Here is a 21,181-nt window from a genome sequence, read left to right as displayed (position 1 = left end):
GATTTGGCCAAACTTGTCCGAACTGATAGGAATCCACTACTGGTATGTATGTATGTATGCATGCATGCACAACCTGCCAACATAACCTTGCCTACCAGTTGCAATGTATGGCTGTGAAAGAAAGAAAGACTGAGCGCCAAAGAATTGATGCTATTTGAACTATGGTGATGGAGAAGACTCCTGTGAGTCCCCTGGACTGTAGGGTGATCAAACCGGTCGGTCCTAGAGGAGATCAACCCTGACTGCTCTTTAGAAGACCAGATCCTGAAGATGAAACTCAAATACTTTGGCCACCAAATGAGAAGGAAGGACTCACTGGAGAAGAGCCTAATGCTGGGAAAGACTGAGGGCAAAAGAAGAAGGGGATGACAGAAAATGCGGTGGCTGGATGGAGTGACTGAAGCAGTAGTGTGAGCTTAAATGGACTCTAGAGGATGTTAGAGGACAGAAAGGCCTGGAGGATGTTGTCCATGGAGTCATAATGGGTCGGAATAATTTTGCAACTAACAACAACAACAATGTATTTATTTATTTATGTATTTATTTATTTGTTTATTTACATCCTACCTTTATTATTTTTACAAATAAATCAGAAAAAATATCCAAACACCTTCCTCTTCCTATTTTTCCCACAACAGCAACCCTGTGAGGTGAGTTGGGCTGAGAGTAAGTGACTGACCTAAAGTTGCGCAGCTGGCTTTCACGACCAAGGCAGGGCTTGAACTCATGATCTTTTGCTTCCTAGCTCAATATCTTAACTGCTAGACACAATTGGCTCTGTTAGTGGGAATGAATGTAAGCCCCAAAGGTCCCCACAAAGAAAGGGTCTTGTGCCAAATTCCTCCACACATATCAAACTGACTGACCTCCATAGACAGAGGGAAAGCTGTTCCAGAAGAATACCATGATTCAAAGCCACCGAGAGATCAGGGAAATAAGAGTAAATGCAAGCTCCCTATCCTGCTTCTTTCAGAAGTCATCCACAAGCATGATCAGTGAAATCTAGTTTCTATATTTGAACCCAAAACTCAACTGGAAAGCATCCAAATAATTGGAATCCTCCTGGGCTCATGGAAACTGCAGTATGATATATTTCAAACAAACTTGTCTAAAAAGGAATTTTGGAGATGGAAGTAATATTGTCCAATATGGATGCAGAAATGGCTTCTTCAGGAAGCAGCAAACTACCACCTCCTTAAGTGTGGCTATGACCGTCAATTATCTCAAAGCACTGAGCATTCAGGCATATCCCTGCAGATATTTTGTCATCAAATGTATGATTGATAGGTGGAACTATTTCATGCTCTTGCAATAAACTCTGAATCATTTCTGGTGTCCAGTCTTTAAAATATTGTTTTTTATTAAAATAACTCCTACAATAGGCAGGGTACTATATTAGATTATATCTAAGGACCATTCCAGATATTATGAAATATTTTAATTACATTTATTTATAAATGTTTTAATCAAGTTTTCAATATTAAAGCAATCATACAAACAACTTCCACTGAATACACACCAGAAACGGAAAACATTGATTTCTAGCTTCATATTAATTCATGAGTTTGCATTTGGCCCCACAATGCTGCTATTGGAATAATTGAGAATATCTTCTAGATTTAATTTACTGCATGATAAATAGCTATTTTGCGACTTGCCATCTCCCCCAAGGCAGCCAAACACATGCATATTCTTAAAATTACCAATACTTCTCATCCAAATATATCTTTTATGATTCTTAAATAAGGCTGGCTATTTTGTAATACAAATGCAATGCTATCCCTATATTTTTAGTCAAAGGCAAATAAATATTTTATATTAAGAATAAATAAATTTAATATCCCATATTTGCCTCCTTTTCTAATTAGTAAAATCATTATTAAAAATATGTCACAGTTTTTCTGATTAAAATGTAATTTACTATTTAATTGTCTAGGAAACATAACAGGTAGATTAATTAATTCCATGTGGGGTTTACTTAGAGCTGGCAATTCATAAAAGAAGCCTTGTTCATTTTTGATTCTAAAATATAATAAGAATTATTTAGTTGGATCTATCAGCCCCTATTTTTTACCGACTGAAAAGTGATCATAGTACTATGGAGAATTATAATAATAGCTTCATTAATTTAAGTAAAAGTCTGTGTCAGGTCTGCGTTAGCTTAGCAGGATATTAGAGGTAAAGACAAAGAAAATTGTTTTATTCTTCTGACATAATTTAAAAATGAAGTGTGAAGTTCTGTGACCTTGCTATAAAGTTAATAAGGCTCTCAGTTGTAAGTCACACAATTACAGAGATTTTCATACTGTGTTTCATTGATCCCATGAAACACATCAAAAGTAACAAAGCTAAAACTGTTTACAGAATTTCTTTGCACTTGGATGGCTTTACTCCATAGAAACGGCAGAATATTGGATTTCAATATGTATGTGGGAGTGAATATAAGTTAACAGAGAATATCTCTAAGTAATAATGCACATTTGCATGAAAACATGGACCTTATTCTATTATGTATACATTTTACTGCACATTTTCAAGGTCAATAAGTGTAACTTGGTATAAAAAAACTGCACAGGTGGACTACAACAGTGAAACAAAGGATGACTATACTCTTATTAGGCTGCTGGAATACATTAGGCAGATACAGGTTCAGGTCATTAATAAGTTATTGGAAACTAACTTTGATGATTTTGAGGCAACCCATCTAATATTTCTAGATGTTCACCAAAAGAAGGAAATATAGTTTACACTTTTGCAGATTTTGTTATATTAAAGTAGGGGTTACTGTACATATTGTAGAAAATATAAGTTGAAAATTGAACATAAGAAGGAAATATTTTAAAATAGTAAAACAGATCAAGGATTAATGAGTACTGAATTAATGTGAATTGAAACAAGGGTAGTGAGAGGAAAGTATGTTGAAGTAGTTGATCACAGAGAATGAAAGGGAATCAGAAAAAAGTAGTCCTTGTATTATAATAATTTGTTTAGTGATCATTCAAAATTATAATGGCACTGAACAAAGTCACATTTACGACTGTTGCATCACCTCCATAGACACATGATCAAAATTTGGATGATGGACCACTGTCTCATATTTATGATGGTTGCAATGTCCTGGGGTCATGTGATCACTTCTTGAGATCTTCTAATACCAATCAATGGGCAAGCCAGATTAAGTTCACAACCGTGTTACTGTATCAAAAGTGCTTTTCAAAATGTAAAGTGTTTCGATTCTCATCCAAGAAACTTTTTCAGTTGCAAAACAAACCATTTTCAAGGGGAAAAAATCCACAAAAGTCCAACAGCTTGTTAAGGTAATAACATGGTTAAACAAGCTTAACAAAATAATTCACATAACAATAAGAAAAGTTGTAAAATGGTACAAAACTTATTTGACATGAGCTGTCTTGCTTAGGGGTGGAAATTTTGGGCTCAATTGTGGTCATAATTATTTACACTATTTATACGAATTAAAAATACATGAAATGATGAAATCTTCAAAGAGTAATGTTGAGAAATTTAAAGAAAAGGCAGCGTGGTTTACTATTTCATACTTGTTTTCTGTACTTTGCATAAAATTCCTTATTATAAAAGGTAGTATTATTAGTTTTATATATGTATAGGCATATGTACAGTATATATAAATGTGTATGTGCGAGAGAGAGAGTTGGGGGCGGGAGAGAAAGATACGAAATCTGATTTGTAACCAGATTGCTTGAGAAATGTCTGCACATAATTCACAAGGTAGCAATTATCAATATTATGTTCTGTTCAAATGTTGAGTGCAAATTTCTGTGCACTCTCTATGCCTTTATGTGAAATTGTTTATGATATGTAGCTAATATTGAGAAAGAAAGTAAAACTGAAGAAAAACATAAATAAATGTTTAGTGTAAGAATCTACATAATCAAATGCAGCATACTCCCCCCCCCCCCAATCACTGTTCTTTTCCCCAATTCCTTGACCTAGCATTTTCCTGCCAGGTGGATAACATTTTCCCCAAGATACTAATAAGTATCTTACTGTGATTATGAATAGTGGCATTTCTTTTTGAAGATAAAGTATCATGGATCAGAAAGTCTGTTCAGTTAGGCGGGAAGTCTCTTGTAAATTATTATCATTCAGATGCTACACTGCTGTGTAATTGCTGGTTTTATACCAGGTACTAGTTTTATACCAGGTGCTTGAGTTTAACCTCTTGTTAATTTATGTCACTTCAGAATATCACTTTAATATATATATATATATATATATATATATATATATATATATATATATATATATATATATATATATATATATATATATATATATATATATATATATATATATATATATATATATATATACACACACACACACTTTTGTAGACAACTCAGTCTTTGTTTCCACTGCATGATAGGATAATACAGATGTATCCTAAAATGTATGCCTTTAGAGGCTTCTTGACATAAAATACATTCTAGTTTTAAACTGAAATCTAGTTTCAAGTAATTAAGTTACTAGCAAGAATCTGAATCTAGATTATAAACGTCTTAAAACATAAGAAGCACAATTATATCTTATCAGCAGAAGTAACTAATGTGTCATAAATAAAGACAATGTGATGTTTCTTTGAATTTACTGAAGGTGAAATGCAGCCATGCTTTTTACATTTAGTAAATCATTTTTAGCTGTAGATTTTGGACTACCAAGCAGATGTGAACTAAGAGAATTTGATAATGGTGCTAGAATCTATGGAGCTCAGGGAAGCATTTTCCTCTTTCTTCTTTTCCCTGAAGTGAACATAATGAGAGAAACTGCATGAGTTGGGGAGGAAGAGAGCAACAGATAAGAGACACTAAAAAGGTGTGTTTGAGATTTTCTGGATATAATTTGTTAAGTCAAATTTAGTTTGCTAAACCATGTTTGAGTTTATTACCTAAAAGCATCACAATAATAAATGCTGCAGTTTGGAGTAGAATGTGTGTGCCTGAAAAGCTCCTGTCCTTTTCCACACTCTTGTGGAGTTTAAAGAACAACACGAACATCAAAAAAAGTTACTTTTGACTTCCCTTTTCTCAGTTTAGGTATTAGAAATAAAAAATGTCAATGATGAGCCTATTATAAATCTTTTCACTATCATAATTTTTTTTCTAAAATCCCATTGCCATTGACCATTTCCTTATCTTTTCATATAATTCATTAGAAAACAGAATGGAGATTATATGATAGTGAAGGAGAAAAGGATTGAAGAGAAAAGAAGAACATTAAAAGAAGTCATACAATCTTATTAATATATATTATATGCCACAATGGAGTCATTCTAGCTAAGTACAAAATTACCTGGTTAATAGATTTATGAGCAATGAGAAAAGGATGTTTTCCCCCCAAAGAGAAGTACTATTTTTTAAATAAAAAACTATTTTTCATTGGAAAATTAACATTCAATATTATCTAAATATTTATTGTATTTCCAATTATGACAACTGATAATGTTGAAAATAATTAGTTTTCAGGAAAAATTAACTTGCAATTGGAAAGTCATCAAGTTTGGTTTCTTATATATTAAGATTATTTAACTTTATATTGTATCATATATCTCATCTCATCATAATATGATTTTATTCTAACATTATATTGTGTTACATTACATTATATTACATTACATGTTAGCGGATTCTAAAATATACATTTCTAAGAAAGAAACATTTCTTACAGGAGTGTTTTAGTCAAGGCAATTTACATTGCATCATGGATCTATAGAATTAATATGTTTAACATTTACTGCCTGAAAAATTTAAATTGTAGTAGATATAGACAATTCTTGAATAACTTGGTTGGATTGAATTATCATTTAAAATAAAGAGTATAAGACAGAGAAAAAAATTAAATGTGCTTCTTTCAATAACATGTTCTGGATATTTTATTTATATAAGGTAATAAAATTAATTAACTTATCAGCTGTGAAATATTTTGCCATTCATACATTATTTATTCACCAACATTGAGATAGGAATTTGTTTATATAAAACTTCAACTTTCAGCTATTTTTTCAATATAGTATTGTTCAAATGGAGCAATTTTAAAAATCCATTATCTTGGATTATCAAAGAACAAGGAAATAATCTTCGACAGCTGGTTTTAATTCAATATATCATTTTTTCTTTAATATACTATACAACTCCACCTCTGACACGTAACCCATGAGTATAATATGTGTCAATAAATGACAAATTAAAGTTTCTTGGCTGCAGTGATAATAAAAAGGTAAATGTTTTCTGTCCAGTTGTGTCTGACTCTTGAACATGATAGGGCATTTTAAAAGCATAAATGGGGTGGCTTCAGTAGTATTTGTACTGCATAGATAGGGTATCACATATATGAGGACTTTGCTAAATCTCACATTAAGAACTAGGGAGGGTAAGCCTTCAATCCTGGTTCTAAAAAAAGTTAATGCTGTGCAGAAAGGCTAAACTAATTAAGTATCTGCCCATTTCCCATCTAAATCACGTTGTCTCTGGACAAGATAAGTAGCAGTGAATTTAAATAAAATGTGTTTGCAAGCTGTAAAGTTGGAATATGACAGACTTCAATCTGGTATTCTAACTTTAGGAAATTTTCTCAAATGTTTCTTTTAACTTGAGTGTATTTGAAAAGAATGAGTTACTTAGGTAGGAAAGGTGAATTTCCCCATAATTACTTGTTACTGAGATTTAAAATTTAAATTGATTTGTTAGGACTTATGGAGGTAAGTGGTATTTGAGCCAATAGGTTTTAACAGTCATGATTATAGCTTCACTTTTTCAGAATGTACATCAAATTAGGAAGCTTCTGAAATAGTGCAACTGGAATTGGATAGTTTGCCATTCAGCAGATTCACTATGAAAGCACTGCATATATATATATATGTATGTATGTATGTATGTATGTATGTATGTATGTATGTATGTATGTATGTATTATGTATGTGTGTGTGTGTGTATATCTATCTATCTATCACCTATCTATCATCTATCTATTTGGCTATATGATGAATAAAAAGACAAATAAAGTCACAGACAATTGTTTTTCTGCTTCGGTATGGCTTGAGATGAAAACTCAGAATGGAGATTAGTCTGTACTAATACATACCTACCAAATTTCCATCACTCATTCTTCAATTATCCCACCCTAGTCTCTTATTCTGAATGGAAAATAATGTTGTGAAAGCTGCTTCCCATCTAGTGCTTTCCAGATGTGTTGGACTAGAATCCATCACCTATCAACTTAAGGAAGAGCTACTTTATGGGATTTTCTAAGAAGAAACAGCTGCTCTAGATATTTGCTTTATTATTCTGACATGTTCTGAGAAAAATATATTTCTCAAGGAAATTGCTAATTGTAAAGTTTTATGATTTAAGGATTTATTATTATTATTTTTGCAAATATATCTCGGTCAAGGCTCAAGTGTTTAAAAGAATGAAGAATTATAACTACATCGTGTAGTCCTTTAAATGCTGCCAAATTCAAGTTTCCATAAATTAAGTATCTGTGCAATCTGTGCAAACAGCATTTGAGAAGATATTTTTAAAAACCATTTTGTCATATGACCTCATTGGTCAATTGATTTTGGATAAAACACATAACTAAACTAATCATTATGTACAGAATTAAAATTCTCTTTTGCACATTATGATACAGTACTTATGTGTTCATCAGGTGTATAATAAAAAAAATATCATTTCCATATTTAGAATCAGGGCAATTTTTTTCTAATGATATGCTATCTAATTGCTTAATCAGAAAGGTTATATAGAATAGTTTTAACAGTGGGGTTTTTTCTAATTAACATCATAATGCAAAGCTGCACCACAGCCTATTTTATTAGTGAAAACCAAATGGGCTTAATTTTACCTAATGTCAATCACATCATCTAAACCTACCAGAAACTTTGTGTCTTTTGAATGTCAGGTTAACTGAATTAAATATTTCTTTAATATGCATATTCTAATTTTCTAAAGTATTGTTTAGCTACAATAAATTATAATATATTGCATTTCAAAACTGAGATGATACTAACAAGATTGAGGATTTATTGTATACGTTACATAAGACAATACGTGACCCGTCAAAAGCGCGGACGGCAAAAGCGCGATCGACAAAATCGCGCCTTTGACGTCATCACAGCGCGACGAAAAAGATCGAAAAATTCAAATAAAAATTAATAAAAATTAAATTAAAGCAAGCCGATTCACATAAAGGTAAGGGTTAGGGTTAGGGTTAGGGTTAGGGTTAGGTTAAGGGTTAGGGTTAGCTTTAGAGCGTTAGCGTTAGCGTTAGGGTTAGGATAAGGGTTAGCGTTACGTTTTTCGTTACTTTAACGGTTAGGTTTAGGGTTAGGTTTAGGGTTAGGTTAAGAGTTAGGGTTAGGGTTAGGTTTAGGGTTAGGTTTGGGGGGGTTAGGGGAAGGTTTTAGCTTTATTTTTACATTTTTTCGATCTTTTTCGTCGCGCTGTGATGACGTCACAGCGCGCTTTTGTCGAGCGCGATTTTGTCCTACGCGCTTTTGTGGTGGAACCAGACAATAAGCATTTTTTTAAATGTCAGACTATTGATTCATCTAATTCAGAACTGATTTGTAGCAGTTGTCCAAAAATCTGTTTGAGAGTTAAATTTCATTGCAATAGTTGAATTGGGATCTTTTAAAGGTAAACAAATATCATGCAATTGAGGCAAAGCCCTTTCTATAATTGTTATTACTAGGCTGTATAGTCCAATGGACTGTAAACTGTGCATATCTAGTCATCATGTGTTATAGACAATATGTGCTTGACAAATGGGGGTATATTTGAGGGTAAATTGAGGGTAATAAATTAATCTATGATGTGTATAATTTGTATAAAGTTCAATATAAATAATCTTTATAAAATGCACAAACATTATATACAGGACATTGTAGGATTATAAGAGGAAAATTAGGCTGTCAAGAATTATATGCAAATAGTAGACATTTTAGATTGAGCCAATGGGATATGTGATTGGTTAGAAGATGTAAACCATTTTACTAAGAAGTCATATACATTAAAAAGTGTTTTTTAGTTTAAAACTACTTTTGTCTGAACACTTTGGGGTTCACTTACTAAATATTGTATAATGTTGCAATCTTTTTCTAAACATTTTTATATAACTTTTGTACTTTTGAATACATCCATAGCTGGTTTTGGCATATTTAATTATCACAAATTATTTTGATCCTGAAAGCATATGAATATGAAAAGGCCTTCTTCAAAGAGTGCAGTTTTGTACTGAATAAATAACACTGGATTCTTAGGAACAGGCATATTAAAAAGTTAGGACTCTTTATAACCTCTTTAACTGATATTAAATAAAGAAAACTGTGTACATTAATCTAACAATGGATAGGCTGGTATAAAAAATGTTTGAGTTGAAAATATCAGAAATAAAAAAGATCATGATTGGGATAAAATTCTCCATATCACACAACCTCTAGAAATGCTTATGTTTCCGTTTTATCTCAAAAGGCCATGAAAATGTCATTATCTAGAGGAAAAATATTCAGTTAAGTGTGCCCCCCCTTTTAAAAAGGACAACAAAGTTACAAACATAGAAAAAAATTCTAGTGAAGTAGAAATATCACAAAGAAACATGCCAGCTCTAAAGAACAAAGGTTTAGATGGACAACTGGTTTAGAGGTATTTGCCACTTAAATGGACTTTCCTAGTTAGCTTTTTATTCCTGGGTACAGCAGCAGAAAAGTTACAAACCGCTATTATGTTCGGTAACAAAAAAATGTTTTCCATGCTTTTAAATGAATGTGTAAGTGGAGAATATTTGAAGGATCTGATCTTCGGGGAAGTAAAGTAGGTCATTCGTAAAAATGATTGAATTTCCCTTATAATTATTAATGGAATTCTGTTTCTATTCATATATAGCTTTTTGGAATCTCTTGAGAATGCTTGGGTAGCATAAAGCTCAACTGAGAATGGGCTAAAAACTCTTGTGAATATTTTAACTAAAAATGAACCAAGTTTGGGTCAATCACTTGTGGGCCACAAGGTGGGGAAAGAGGGTTCATTTTGCCACAACAGAAGGAATTGTATAGAACTATTGCATTACAGTAAAGATGTACTATGATGCATACCTTTACCAAGGCCAGTGATTACACTATTAATACATGAAATACACTTAACTTTACAAGTCAGTATAAAACATGAAGTACATCTAATATATCAATTTGATATTTTTATGTGCATAGATTGTGATAACACATGTATGTAGGAACGAAGATTGGCCATGAACTGGATTTTTTCTATTCAATAACCAGTTCATTAAAACCTAAACTGCATTTTAAAGTTCAGCAGTAAATAGAGGACAAATGGCAAATAATAAGGTTTCAACTGGTCACTGACTTATTATATACAACTCTATTTGAATGAATATATATATATATATATATATATATATATATATATATATATATATATATATATATATACATACATACATACATACATACATACATACATACATACATACATACATACATACATACATACACGTAATGCAAAATAACATACAATGTGTTTTATTAGGTTTTAACTTTTAAAACATTTCAATCTCTGATTGAATTATATTACATAATTTAAATTTCTAATCAATATCCCTTTACAACCAATACTTTGGAAATGTAGAAGTAGACTTTTTTCTTTTTTAAATATTTGCCATAACAAACAATAAATTACAACATTTGCTTAGGGAATTACATTTTACTCCACCTCTCTTATGATGATACACCCTGCAACTAAATTTTGGATAGTGTAAGAAATAAAGTTAGATGGTATAATACATAAAATATAAAATAGTAAGCTTGAAAAACCTCACTTTGGCTAATCAGCAGTTGCCAAAAGGCCTAAAACATTTAATCAATCTTTGCTACAAAACACTTTTTTATACATAGGGAGGGGTATATATCTCCTGATAGTCACATTTAAATTTTTGAAAACTATGAGCTCATCCATTTCAGAATGAGTGTCAGATGTTATGATTATTTATGATAGAAGTTTAATGATCAGTTATTGATGTTTCTTTTTTTCCTTTTTTCCTCTTTCATATTTCAGAATGAAGAATAAATTTTGGTATTTTGAATTTGGCACTTCTGAAACTTTCTCTGCTACCTGCAAGAAGCTGCATGAATCTCTGGAAATAGAAGTAAGAAAGTAATTGCTTTGTATAGTTCTGGATAATGTAGAAGTATATATTAATCCAAACCAATATGATAGATCTATTCAAACTGGAGGGGGGGTGAATTACAAATAAAGAAATAAAAATAGAAATGAATGCCAGGTTTAAGACACTCAGCTAGGCAGTGAAATGCATTTAGTTTCAATGACTATTCCACTAAATCCAATTCTCTTTGTTGAGTCCTCAATATTGGAATAAAATTCATTTTATTGAAGTCATATTTTTAAAAACAAATCCATATTATTCACCTGTTTATTGATCCTATTTATCTACCTTTATTTATTTAAATATTTTACATTGTGTGAATCGTGCAGTCCAATCCTAGACTATATACATAAAATTTAAAAATACATATACATTCAATGAAATAATACAATTAAAACAATTACCAAATCTATATTTATAAAAGTGAAATACGACTTATGCAGCATCACAAAGTCTCCAGAACCGTAAAGCCTTCAAACTTGAAATTTGGCATGTATGTTCCTCTTGGCTTCCAGGTGCTGGTTTGAAAAAGATTTTTCAAATGACCATCATATCATTAGTATTTCTTATATTATTATTAATATGCTCTTATGCTAAGGAGTTAGACATTCTATTCCCCCTCCCCACCTAACAAGAATTCTGTTCCAACGGCCAATGGGCATGACCAGCACATGACTCAAGTGGCCTGCGGGTTGGGAATTTAGACATTCTTCTCCCCTTCCCCATCTGAAAAACGTTCTGAAGTTAAGGAGTTAGTTAAGGAGAGAAGGGGATAAGATAGGAGACACCTCTGTGGGGCAAGCCTGAGGGAGAAAAGGGGAGAGGAGAGAAGCTTCCGTGGGGCAACTTTGAGGAAGAGAAGGGGAGAGGAGAAGCCAGTCGTAACGACTCATTAATTTTCAAGCTGTAAGTGATTTATCAAGCCTGATCACATAGTTTCATAGTGGAGCATAGGTATCCAGCTAGTAAAATAATTTAATTATGCCCATGGTTATTATAAAATCTAAACTGTTATATTACATATCAACTAATCATTAACATAATCGGAATCTGTATTATCTCTGGGGTGAGTGTCTCTAAATAATAGCTGATTGATATCAATTGAATGTCCACAGAATGTTGGACAAATAGACACATGGATTTCTATGGAGAAGGCAATCACATAGGTATGATCACAACTGTTCAGGATTCTATAAATGTCAAATCCCAATTAAAATCTGTAATTAATCAGTTTCTTTTTTAAAAAATCAAACATAAAAAATGATATTTACTAGGGGTGCCATTAAGCAAAATAAATACACATAGGTACATCTTGATATAAATATTTAATGAGACTGAATATTCAATTGAATATTTTAAGATATTTTTATACCATCCACCATCTAATTTATATGAATTTTGATTAGATGATTAACATTTTTTAGATTCTTATTGTTTTATTCTTAAGGATAAACTGGCTGTCTGCACATACAAAATTACTTAATAAAGATGGATATTTTATCTACAAATGAATTCTTTAATTTTAAATCAGGAAGGTCTATAAATGAATAGAACTTCAAAGATTATAAAATTCAGATAGAATTTTAGAAATAACCCAGATTGTAGAAAGGAGCGAATTTTATTTGTATTCATGGAGTAATAGATAATAATGTAATTGTATTTATAACTGAATTTGTTTCAAAGGACATTGAAATTTTCTTCTTTATATTTCTTTTCTTTCTTTTTGGACTTTTGTTTTTTATTTGTTTATTTTCAATTTTATTAGTTTATGGGTTTTCTTTAAACAAAACTATAAAAATATAAAAAAAAATAACCCAGACCAATTCCTTCATTATGACTATTTTTCATAAATACAGATATCTGCTTGAAACAATAATGTTCTTGCTGATTTGTAGACCTACCGTATTTTTCAGAGTATAAGATGCACCTTTTTTCCTCAAAGAAGAGGCTGAAAATCTGGGTGCGTCTTATACACCGAATACAGCATTTTTTTTTTTGCCTCCCGAAGCCCCATCCTCTTCACCAAGATAGCCGTGCATTTTCATCAAAAAAAAATGCATGGATAGCCTTATGGAGGCTTTCAGAGTGCTCCTGGGGCTGGGGAGAGCAGAAATGAGCAAAAAAACAACCTGTTTTTTTTGTTCCCCCCAGCCCCCTGCAGCACTCTATAAGCCTCCATAAGGCTATCCATGGATTATTTTTTTTTGATGAAAAATGGGCCATTGCTCATTCCCCCCCCCTCGGAACACTCTGCAAGCCCCCCCCAGGCTATTCATGCCTTTTTTTAAAAAAATGGGCCCGTTTTTGTGAACAATGGGTTTTTGAGGGTTAGGGTTTTCCTTTTGAAAAGCTCTTTAATTGAGTGATGAGAATTACATTGATCAAGTGCTGTGCCAACAGAAACAAAGTCTTAGGTGCTGCAGATTGTCAGTGATTTCCTTTTCCAGTACATGGATAAATACACTTGGAAACATTTACCTATCTACCTACTCACTCTCTCTCCCTATCTACCTATTGTACTTCTCTCTCTCTCTCTATCCCTCTATCTACCTACTCTCTCTCTCCCCTTACCTATCTACTGTATTTCTCTCCCTCTCTCTCTATCCCTCTACCTACCTACACACATTCTCTCTCTTCCTACTTTCTGTATTTCTCTATTTCTCTCTCTCTCTGTTCCAGTTTGGCTTATACTCTGAAAAATACGGTACTTACTTTAAATAACATCTATACCCAATAACCTCTAGAAACTTTAATTATAAATGTCCCAAAATTTCCATCTAGGAATTTTAAAGATAGTAAAGTTGATTTCCTGCCTTTTTGTGAGGGAATGTTTAGTATGCATTTTATTATGTAATTAAAATGTTATATTTTATGACAGCTCACTGTTAGAAAATTTAAAAAAAACCTATGTTAATGTTACCCTTTTCTGTGGAGGTCATAAGTCAGTGTTAAGACATAATGCAATGGAGGGCTGAGTAGAAACTAACAATATAATATGAAATCCAATAAATGAACAAAAACCAAATAAAGAATTAAAAGACACTACTCCTGAAGGGGAATATTGAATATTTATAAATATTTATAAATGTTCAATATTTATAAAAATACAACAATCATTAAAACATCCACAGTAAGCAATAGAAATAAAATGAAAAATCCCTAAAACATAAAATAAATCAAAATCCCAATATCATTTAAAATACTTTTTCATATGATTCTAAAAGTTAGCTAAAGTAGAAACTAACCTCATTTCTAGTACTGGGCATTTCAGAAGGCCAGCACTGTCACTAAAAATGAATTGAAAATTCATTCCATTACATATTTATAGCAGTAAGTATGTATGTGTATACACACACGTTCATATTGACAAAAAGCTGACACTTAGGTTTTAATAAAACTCATTCCTAATGGCAGCAAACTCCATGTCAACCCAAGTAATTTACTGTACTGTATCATAACTCATTGATTATTTAGGATTGAAACTACAGAGGTACTATATAATGCATATATTATATATCATGTATTAAGAAATGAAGTCCAGGAATGAGAGGCAATTTCTGTTAGAGTTGGGATTAATAAGGAGAGCTATTTTTTGCATTCTCTAAAATGGCTGAATTTAAGTAATTTAAATAGTGAGATAGTTCTTGCATGACTTGAAATATGAATATTGGAATTTGAGAAGAAGGAGAAGGAAGAGAAAGAATAATCTGTATTCCAATTTAGGAAACCTTATCTATGCATTTATCTTGACATTCATTTGTGCTCATTTGGGCTACTTTTCTGATTTCACATATGTACACATATATTACTATTTGTAAAATATTTTCTTTTCCATGTTTGGTAAAGTCAGAGAAAAGGTGGAAAAGTTGGAACCCTTTTTCCTGCAGAAGTATTTATGTTTCCCATCGTTTTATAAGTAACAATGATTATAAACCTTCACTAGAAAACAGATAGCACAAAAAACGAGGCTGTTTTTCAAAGAGTTTATTTCAAATTATGGGGCTTTTTGAGAAAAAAATACACATTCAAGAGGTATGTGGAGAAATGCAAAGATATTCCGTGGAGAACTAACCTGGGTTGCCAGAGCTTGTAGTTTCTCTGACAGAAATAGAATAGAATTTGTATTCCTTTACCATTTTCATTATTACCTTTTGGGGGGGAAGCTGACAAGGAAGAAGGGAACATAAATATATGTGGAACATTATTTCAAAGATTCAATAAAATAGAACTGAAGCTTAACTTAACGTGTAACTTTCTCAAGAATCAGGGCAAATTCAAACCTGCTTTTAAACAAACTGCCATAAAGAGTGATGCACTTTAATTTGGAAGACTTACTCATACTTCCCTACCAGAATCGTGTAAAGCTCCATTTTTAAAAATTGGATGAATTTGAGAAGTGCTATTTTGAAAAAAATATACAATGATATTGCACATGTTAAAGACAAATTATAAGGAAGCAGCTTATGAACAAGGGCTACTTTTGTTGAATTGCTCCTTAAATAATCTGTTTTATTGTTTGACAAAACTTTAAACTTACTTCACTTCAGTGTCATCCTGCAGGTTTTCCTTATAAAAAGTATAGACAATATGTGATTGAGAAATTCTTCTTTACTAATTCTGAAAGTAACTCATCACAGCATGATTCTGAGGCCTAGTGAAATAATTGTCTTAGTGTACTGCCTGCTGTGTTCGATATTGAGTGAAAATGCTCCCTGCACCTTCTTATATCACAATTCCCCTTTATTTAAATAATTTTAGTCAGATGGAGGGGGGGCACAAGACCTTTATAAATTAACAGCAGGGAAATACCAAAGGTGTCAGATTGCATATTTATCATCTTTTTCGTGTAATACTTAAATATGTATTAAGAAGTGACTGACATAAATTAGGCAGATTTCTGAAGCCACAGGCTGTGGCTTGTAGAGGACCCCCTTCGGCTTGACATTTCATCCTTGTCAAAGATCAAATTATTTTAATTTAGGCTGCAAATTATAAGGAATGAAGACTTCTTTGTGGGAATTCCCTGTGGTAATCTGACTTTTGTTGTTACTGCTGCTTGTCAGTGTGCAAAAGATATAATATGCATGCAAATAAGGTTAAAAAATATGTACTATCTAATTATCCAGCCAGTACATTCCACTTGAAGACAGTGGGAGGCCTGACACACAGTATGTGTTTGATTCATTGAGGCCTGCAGGGTATTTACACAAGATTACTTTTAATTATGAAATTAATATCTGTTTATCAAGAATGTATAGCAGTAAGTGAGTATACACATGAGTAGAATTTTTAGTAAAAAGAAATTCTCTTAATACTTAACACCTATATGACATGTAAAAGTTTGATTCTAATAAAAAAAAAACTGTTACTAAGCATATACACATACACACATGTGTCTCCACTAAAGAAACTTCACACACTTTGTTATCAGTACAGCACCATGTAGTTCCTGCTTCTGTTACTGCAGGTGTTAGGAATAAATGATAAATACTCTATTTAGATTGGAATTTTTTGTGCAGATTTAAACTTTGATTATTAAAAGTAGGTTAAAACGATTAACTGTTATTATAATGTTGAAATAGTAGAATTATTAAAGGTTAAAGAAACTTGTAGCCTTACAGAGGCTGTGGGATATCAGTCCTATCATCCCTAATTGGCAAGACTAATAGCATTATGATTAGACTTACTTATCAGTACTGAAAAGAATCCAGCCTCTTGGAATTATTTTTCCTGCTGTAGATGATAAAGTCAAGCAGCATCTGGAAAGCACCCAACTAGTCTGTATTACTTCCAAGATATTAATATTCTGAGTGCCAGCTATTAATGCTTACTAAAAGACTATTCCAGGTTCACCTATTTTATGCAATAAGTTTATATTCTGTTCCTGCACTTCATATATATTATATGTATATATATGTACCTGGATAAAAATTATAATAATATATTAATGCCTGTTTTTATTATCTGTTCTTATTTTACATCACCCAAAGTCACATACAACATGAGATAAGTAGCTATATAAAGGGGATGAATGAATGAATGAATGAATGAATGAATGAATGAATGAATGAATGAATGAATGGTATCCTAGATCAATGTTACCCAAAACAAGTAGAAAAAAAAATACAATGGAAAGCAGCCTTCCCATAGCTGGTTGGAATTAAGGTCTGACATATGAAACTCACTAACTTGCAGAAAGGTAGTGTAGGAGATTAAAATGACTGTGACCACAAAAGTACTGTTTTAGGTACTTTCAGGCTGAAAGGATAAGCCATGACATCTGCTGCCCAAAGGATACCATGGTGGCTCCTTTCATGACCCTGTCAAGGAACTGGAGCAAATGATAAGAACTTACCCCACCATGCAGCAGCATTCAGGTTTCAAACATGGGTTTTCTAATATCCAATCCAATGTCCTAACCACATGAACTACTGAGCTGCTGGGACGGGTCCATTAAAAGGAAAGTAATCTGCCATTTAGAGCTGTAAAGGTTACAACCAAAAACTTGAATTGGACTGGAAGTGGATGGGCATAAAAGAAGAATCTTATGCCCAAGATGCCCAGGCAGCTGCATTTTGTACCAGCTGAAGTTTCTGCAGTCCCATATAGAGAGAATTGCAAAAGTCCAAACAGGAGATGACCAGGTCATGAGTGACCAAGCAGAGAGCCTCCCTATCCAGTATTAACTCCAGGAGTCTGGAAGCTCGGCTAGTTTGCCAAATCTGATATAGAAAATTAATACAAGAAATATATGTTTAGTAAAGTAATTTAAATAACAAAGATGCTGATATCCTCTAATCCCTAATTGATTTCTTCCTCTTTATTTTATTTTATCTTATCTTATCTTGATCCTCTCCATCTCTGTCTCTTTTTCTTTGGCAGTGTGATGGAATTCAGATAGATCTGAATAATATTTCTCTGGAAGGAATTGCTATTTTGAACATTCCAAGCATGCATGGAGGATCAAATCTTTGGGGTGAGACCAAGAAAAGGCGAAGCCATCGTCGATTTGAAAAAAATAGGGCAGATAAAAGGATCACTGTTACAGATGCTAAGGAATTGAAGTTTGCATGCCAAGGTGAGTTTCCAATTTTAAATGAATAGTTGGTTCTGAGTTCAAGCTTTCAGATTTTAAAATAACAGAAAATAATAGATCAAGTATTAAAAATAACAGAAGATTGTTTAACATATGAGGGATTTTCTGATGGAGGGGATTTATAGAAAAGCTCTAACTAGGGCAGGTGAAAAGTTTATGTCTATCAGCTTTTTAAACAGTATGCTTCCTGTCTGGGCTCAGATTTTGTGACTTCTTGACAGTTTCCAAAAATGATTTTTATTTCCAAATTAAATATACTTTCTTGGCTGATATAAAAATACATTTTACTAGAAATGTGTGTACAATTTGTACTATGACAGAATTTGCTGTATTTTGCAAATGACAAGGTTTATTCTACACCTTGTCTTGAAAATCATACACACACACACACAGTCTATACATATATGCATGCATGCAATTGTTTGTTAATCTCTGAATAATTTAATAAGTATCTTATCAGTTGCTTTTATTTCCTGAGTGAGACAATATTCACTAGCTTGGACAAAGTCTCCAGAATTGCTAGTTTGTATAAGGGTTTTTTTCATGCAAGTTTCTATTCCTCTTAATATTTTAATTATCTTAATAGGCCTTGGAATTAATTTGCAAACAAGTTATTTCCATCAATGCCAAAATGTCAGTAGAAGCTTAGCCTTGTTATCCAGCTTTTCTTTTAATCCTAATGTAGCTTTGCCAGCTAAATAGATGTTTTGCTTTATAAACAACTATTTAAATATTTTTCGTGACCTATCTATGCAGGGGACTTTGTAAAACGAAAAGTCTGGCATTGATTAACAGAGTTGTAGCAATATGAAAGAAAGTTTCCAGGCATTCTAACTAACAGTTACAGGAATTGAAATGTCAGCAGTACAATGTTAGCAAACAGTCCTGTTACTGTAAAGGAAGTGCAAAAGCATTTTGACTAAGATTAACATGTCATGCAAAAATTTATTTTATTGTTGGATGGGCAGTCTGTCCTAGCACCATTGCAGATGTGGTAAGGATTAAGATGATCTGTATAGGCAAATAGAAGGATTGAGTCATGGAAACCAATTTTCAGGAGATCACAGACAAATGATGTTATAGAATAAAGAAGTAGATTACAGAATAGGCATTCAACTAAGTGTAGGAGCCAGGAATTTATAGATAAAGATGCAGACCTGAGCAAATAATAAGAGGAGACAGAAATCCAGCATGTCCAATGGAAATTATGTCAATTCTGGGTGAAGACATTGAATATGTTGTTCTTGTTCCCCAAAGATAAAAGCATATTTATGATAAGTAGAACAGACAAAGATGGTGAGGGAAAAATTTGGACCAAGACCATGAATGTAACATATAACAGAAGCATGAAACCAAAGCAAGCAACACAATGCAAGACTAAACTTTTTGTTCAAAAAGTTGTTTACAGGAAAATTGAGTGATTAAAACTTCATCAACTTCAGAAGTGGTACACTTCAGGTCAGAAGTTATAGTATTTCCACAGTCTTGGATAGAAAACAAAATGTAATTGATATTGTTTTCCATCAGTAAAACAAAGGAGATGACGTAGAAGGAATTTTTCTCAATATCTACTCTTTGGCTCTGCAAACTCTCTGACTGCTTTTCTTATAACATGGCTTAGAAACAAAATATTGCAGGGGGAGGGGGGAAGCAGGAGAAAAGCCTAACCTAAACTCTTCTATGAAAATGCTTTTGTTCTCTTCATGGCTGTGTTGGGTAATAAAGCCTCCTGATCATATCAAAATATAGAATTTCTGGTGTTTCTACATCATTAAGAAAGTTATAGAAAAAAATCTTTCTCAGCATTATCATATAATGTCAGGTACTTATATTTAAGGAAGGAGAACAGAGGAAACATGCTATTGGTTATTATTTAATCAATTATTATCTTGAAAATATTCAGCCTTTCACCTTATCATATATACACCATATTTTGCCATCTATCCAGAAAGCATATAGAATGGCAGTGAGTTAGAATATGCTTAATTCTATTTGTTTTTCTATGATTGTCTATATTTATTCCAGTTTGAGTACTAATTAAATACATGTTCTCAAATGGGCATAAATAATTCAGTCACCTTTCTTTCCTCATATTCTGCACTAGAAAATATATAACACATTCAAATATAAGAATATAAAAACAATTCTTATCTATTTGAAACATTAGGTTAAAATAGAACAACAGTTGAAAAGTAATAAGTACAGCAAATGAAACTGTAAATCCTTCCTTTCATTTATTTATTTATTTTGCATTTCTTTTAAATGCAAGCTATAGAAAATGGTATTATCTGACATTCACTGTCCTTCCATGCCTGACCTTATTATATTGCAAACTGAAACAGTTGCTATAGGTAAGAAGCAGCTTTTAAAAGGAACGTCATTTTCATGTCTTCTGTATCAGTTTTTCTCACCTTTTTCTCTCTGTTTTTAAAATGTTAACTGCACTCAGAAGACGTCCTCTTATTTTCATATTATGCATTGTAAGGTCTAAAGCTAGTAATGTGAACATATCACTATTATGTTCTTGGCACATATACCTGCAAATTAAATTATCCGTAAGATCAGCTTTACTGTCTCAATGCTTTAACCTAAATTTCTAGAATAAGGACCTAAAGCAGTGTTATCTTTGTGAGCTTAGAGTTGGTAAGAATTTGTTTTCTAAAGAAGCAGCATGCTGCCAAACACTTATTCAAAGACCTCAGAGAGTTGCCAGTTAGATTGGCTCTAACCACTGCCATACCCTTTTAGTAGAACTACTGACATTCTACTTTTGTCTTCAACCAGATGTCATCCATTATTGAGAACATTCTCTCTGCAGGTGCATTGGATTCACTGCATGCCAAAACAAATTCAGTTAGCAACATAAGATTTTTA

At 32.4% G+C, this 21,181-nt stretch overlaps 1 protein-coding gene across 3 annotated transcripts in view; it reads left to right on the top strand.

The window, feature by feature from the left end:
- DGKB (diacylglycerol kinase beta) overlaps positions 1–21,181 on the top strand; it is a 354,420-nt gene that overhangs the window by 266,413 nt on the left and 66,826 nt on the right. For all 3 annotated transcript variants that reach the window (XM_087712751.1, XM_087712753.1, XM_087712752.1), the window contains 2 exons: positions 11,103–11,193; positions 18,094–18,289. In XM_087712751.1, coding sequence (XP_087568877.1) covers positions 11,103–11,193; positions 18,094–18,289 — 287 coding nt within the window. The remainder of the gene's footprint in view (positions 1–11,102; positions 11,194–18,093; positions 18,290–21,181) is intronic.

Source organism: Thamnophis sirtalis, unplaced genomic scaffold, assembly GCF_051295495.1.
Source record: "Thamnophis sirtalis isolate CommonGarterSnake01/CBP01778 unplaced genomic scaffold, rThaSir2_p1.2 scaffold_4, whole genome shotgun sequence".
NCBI lineage: Eukaryota > Metazoa > Chordata > Lepidosauria > Squamata > Natricidae > Thamnophis > Thamnophis sirtalis.
The sequence above is the reverse complement of the archived record's forward strand: the minus strand, read 5'-3'. Positions and strand labels throughout refer to the sequence as shown.